General features: G+C 44.9%; 1 protein-coding gene across 1 annotated transcript in view; it reads left to right on the top strand.

Annotated features, from left to right (window-relative positions):
* Positions 1 to 1,169: 1,169 nt before the first annotated feature.
* Positions 1,170 to 3,240, top strand: part of UPK3A (uroplakin 3A) — a 15,086-nt gene continuing 13,015 nt past the window's right edge. Inside the window, exon 1 of the mRNA XM_018572604.1 lies at positions 1,170 to 1,263. Coding sequence (XP_018428106.1) covers positions 1,209 to 1,263 — 55 coding nt within the window. The 5' untranslated portion in view covers positions 1,170 to 1,208. The remainder of the gene's footprint in view (positions 1,264 to 3,240) is intronic.

The following is a 3,240-nucleotide window of genomic DNA, read 5'->3' on the forward strand; positions in this document are numbered from 1 at the left end:
CAGTAGCCCATCCGCTAAAACAGAGCATTATAGTGGATGGGCCAGTGTGTTCTCTACACCGTACACTGCCACTGTTTACATTTTTCTTTTAACTTTATCGGTAGTGTACAATGTGTAAACTCCATTCAAGTCCACGCACAACAGTGTTAACCTTCGGTGGCATCCAGTGCGGCGCAGCGCATAACCGATCACACAAGCATTGTGGTGTAAACAGGGCACACAGAAAACAATTCTTTCTATGTACTCTAGTGGTGACCTATATTTTTCTTATTCAGAAAACTGCAGAACAATGCTATAGTGTGAATGGGCGCTAAACGGTGAGGTTCACTATGTCTCCTTCAGCTACCTATATAATCATAGGCAGGTTGGGTAGTGCTGGCTCCAAGGTCTGGGTGAGATTTGTCCAGGCCCGTGTCTACCCTATGCTCATACTGGCATCTCAGGTTTATGGCAGTGTTTCTCAACCAGGGTGCCACCTGGCCTCCTCAGGGGTGCCTCATAATTTTGTGGTAGTGGGACTGTGATGTGAAGGGGGCTCCTGATGTAAAAGGGGATCTCTGATGTGAGGGGAGACTCTGACATTAAAAAGGGGGTCTTCTCATGTGAAAGGGGGCTCCTGATGCAAAGGGTGACTGATGTGAGGGGGGATCTTGATTTGAAGGGGACACTTTCATATGAATGGGGAAACCCACTTTTTTTTTTTTGCATGGGGTCCACTTTAAAATATATAGACTGGGGTGCTGTGAGATTTTGCATACTTTTACAGGGTGCCGCCACAAAAACATAGGTTGTGTACCACTGGTCTATGGCCTCTTTGTGGGTCCATCATCTGCATAATGTAGCAAACTGTATGCATTACGTACAGACTGTGAATTGCCAATACAAACATACAAAAGTATCATTTCCACCTGACGTTCATGTTTATCATTTGAGTGAACACATTGTTGTACTTGTATTTACATACATATACATGCAGAGAATGAGTGGAAACAAAATAACAGGAGATACACCACACCTTACCTGCTCAGTTTTCTCCTAGCACTCCTCTAAGTGCACTCTGATTGGTAGATAGAAGAGGGCGGGGCCAAGGGTTACAGGTGACTCTAGAAGCACCTGCAGGGGATTTTGCTGAGGATTGGAGCTGAGACTTTCAGAAGAGTTACTTACTGAGTTCTGGATCGTTTACCTCTGGGCCCCTCACTGCAGCAATGGGGAAATGTACATACTTACTGCTCTTTGCTTGGTTGTTGCAGAATAATCTGGGTGAGTATTTTTTGTAGGTGATATTTGCAATATTTTCTAAATCACTTTGTACAGTTAGCACATGGGACAATGGATTATAAAAAAAAAAAAATCCCCTTGCAGTGCGGCTCCCTCTGTGCTATAAGGGTTAACTGCTCGTTTGCTGGGAAGAAATCCAGTTACTTTACTTTTGTTTGCTTTGTATTTAGGGATGAGTGGAGTGATTTCTGCAAATTATTTATTGGGGTGGCAATGTTTAAAGAAGGACACCAGAGGAAAAAAAAATTCCCTGGAAGGGAAACTGCAAGGGTTTCGTACTCCCATGTTTGTCTAGGTTCAAAAATAATTTCATACTTCTCCTGATGCTCGAAGCCAGCTTGCTCTTAGAAGGCAGCTGGCCCTTCGATTGGTCCTTCCAGCCTGGCTCCCCCTCTGCTGCAGTGATGGGTTGTCCCTCTGTGTCCTCACAGCCTATACACAGTGTATAGTACGTGATGAGTCGGGAGCTTTGACCGCTGGAGCGGAGGGGGAGAGAAGCTCCAGGGACCAATCTAAGAGCCAGCCAGCTGCGAAGATCAGGTGAGTATAGCGTTATTTTTTAACCTAGACAAAATATGCACTTAACCCTTGTAGGGCTGCAGCTAACAATTATTTTCATAATCTATTAGTTGCCTGTTTTTTATCTTTTCAATGAATTGATTTGGTTGTTTAAAAAAAAAAAAAAAATGATCTCTAATTATTGATGAGAATCATTGCCAACTATTAGGCCTCATTCACACGATAAAACGGCCGGCCCGTACAGATCTGTGCGTGGCCGTATAGGGCAGCTCCCGGGAAGGACGTGCTGCGTTTGATTTGTACGCAGCAGCCTGTCCTTCTCTATGGGAGTACGTGACCGTACGCCCTCCCCCCTAAGGTCACCCGACCTGCATGTCTGTGCGGGTGGCCCTGCTCAGACGCTGACAGGATGCATCCTGTCAGCGTCTGAGCAGGGCCACCCGCACAGACATGCAGGTCGGGTGACCTTAGGGGGGAGGGCGTACGGTCACGTACTCCCATAGAGAAGGACAGGGGCTGCGTACAAATCACACGCAGCACCTGACCTTCCCGGTAGCTGCCCTATACGGCCGTGCACGGATCTGTACAGGACGGCCGTTACCTGTGTGAATGAGGCCTTATTATAATCGATTAGGTATTGCAGCCCTAAACCCTTGCTGTGGGGCTACCCTGCCCACACTACAAAGATTAAGAAGATTTGTCCCTGGAGTTCTCCTTTTAACTGTTGGTTGTGTATTTTTTGTTTTTAAAGGTGTAAATAGTTTTTTTATTTAGATCGGGTAAAAAATCTCTGCTGTGTGATAACAAATGAACAATGACGCATGTTACATTGCATGATAACGCATCCTATTTGTTTTGGATGGATTGTCAGTGCACACCATTGTGGCTAAAACCACACCTTTTTTTTGGGGAGCGCAAGGTGCAGTGCAGGTGCAATGCCTTCGTGTATAGGGTTGCCATTCAGAATGAATGGCATGACAGTGCTCCATTGTACATGTGAATCCAGCCTCTGTCTTTATTTGGTTTATATTTTTCCTTTTAGTGTACTGTTACTTTAAACACTTTTTTGTTGTTGTTGTTTTTTCCTCTTATCCGGGGTTCTGTCACTTTCTCTCCCTATGTAATCAGTTTCATGAAGACACAATGGTAACACAGAAATAATGAGTAGTAAAACATGAAGGATAGAACCCCAGTCAGATTTCTGTTGCTGTGTTACATAGTCAGGTTGAAAAAAGACGCATGCTCATCGAGTTCAACCTATAGAGATATGAAAGGGAAAAAAAAAAGATTTGCCCTTTACTTCCCGTCTGGTAAAACGGTTGTCACCATGACAGGAAGTGAGTGAAGATCTCTCAAACCAAGGCCCAGATTGGAATAGAACCCTGACGGGCTCTAATCCTGCCCTACTCTATCCCAAACTCCCCCACCCCCAAAAAAAAA

This window comes from Nanorana parkeri, unplaced genomic scaffold (assembly GCF_000935625.1).
Source record: "Nanorana parkeri isolate BGI_ZX_2015 unplaced genomic scaffold, ASM93562v1 scaffold2083, whole genome shotgun sequence".
Lineage (NCBI taxonomy): Eukaryota > Metazoa > Chordata > Amphibia > Anura > Dicroglossidae > Nanorana > Nanorana parkeri.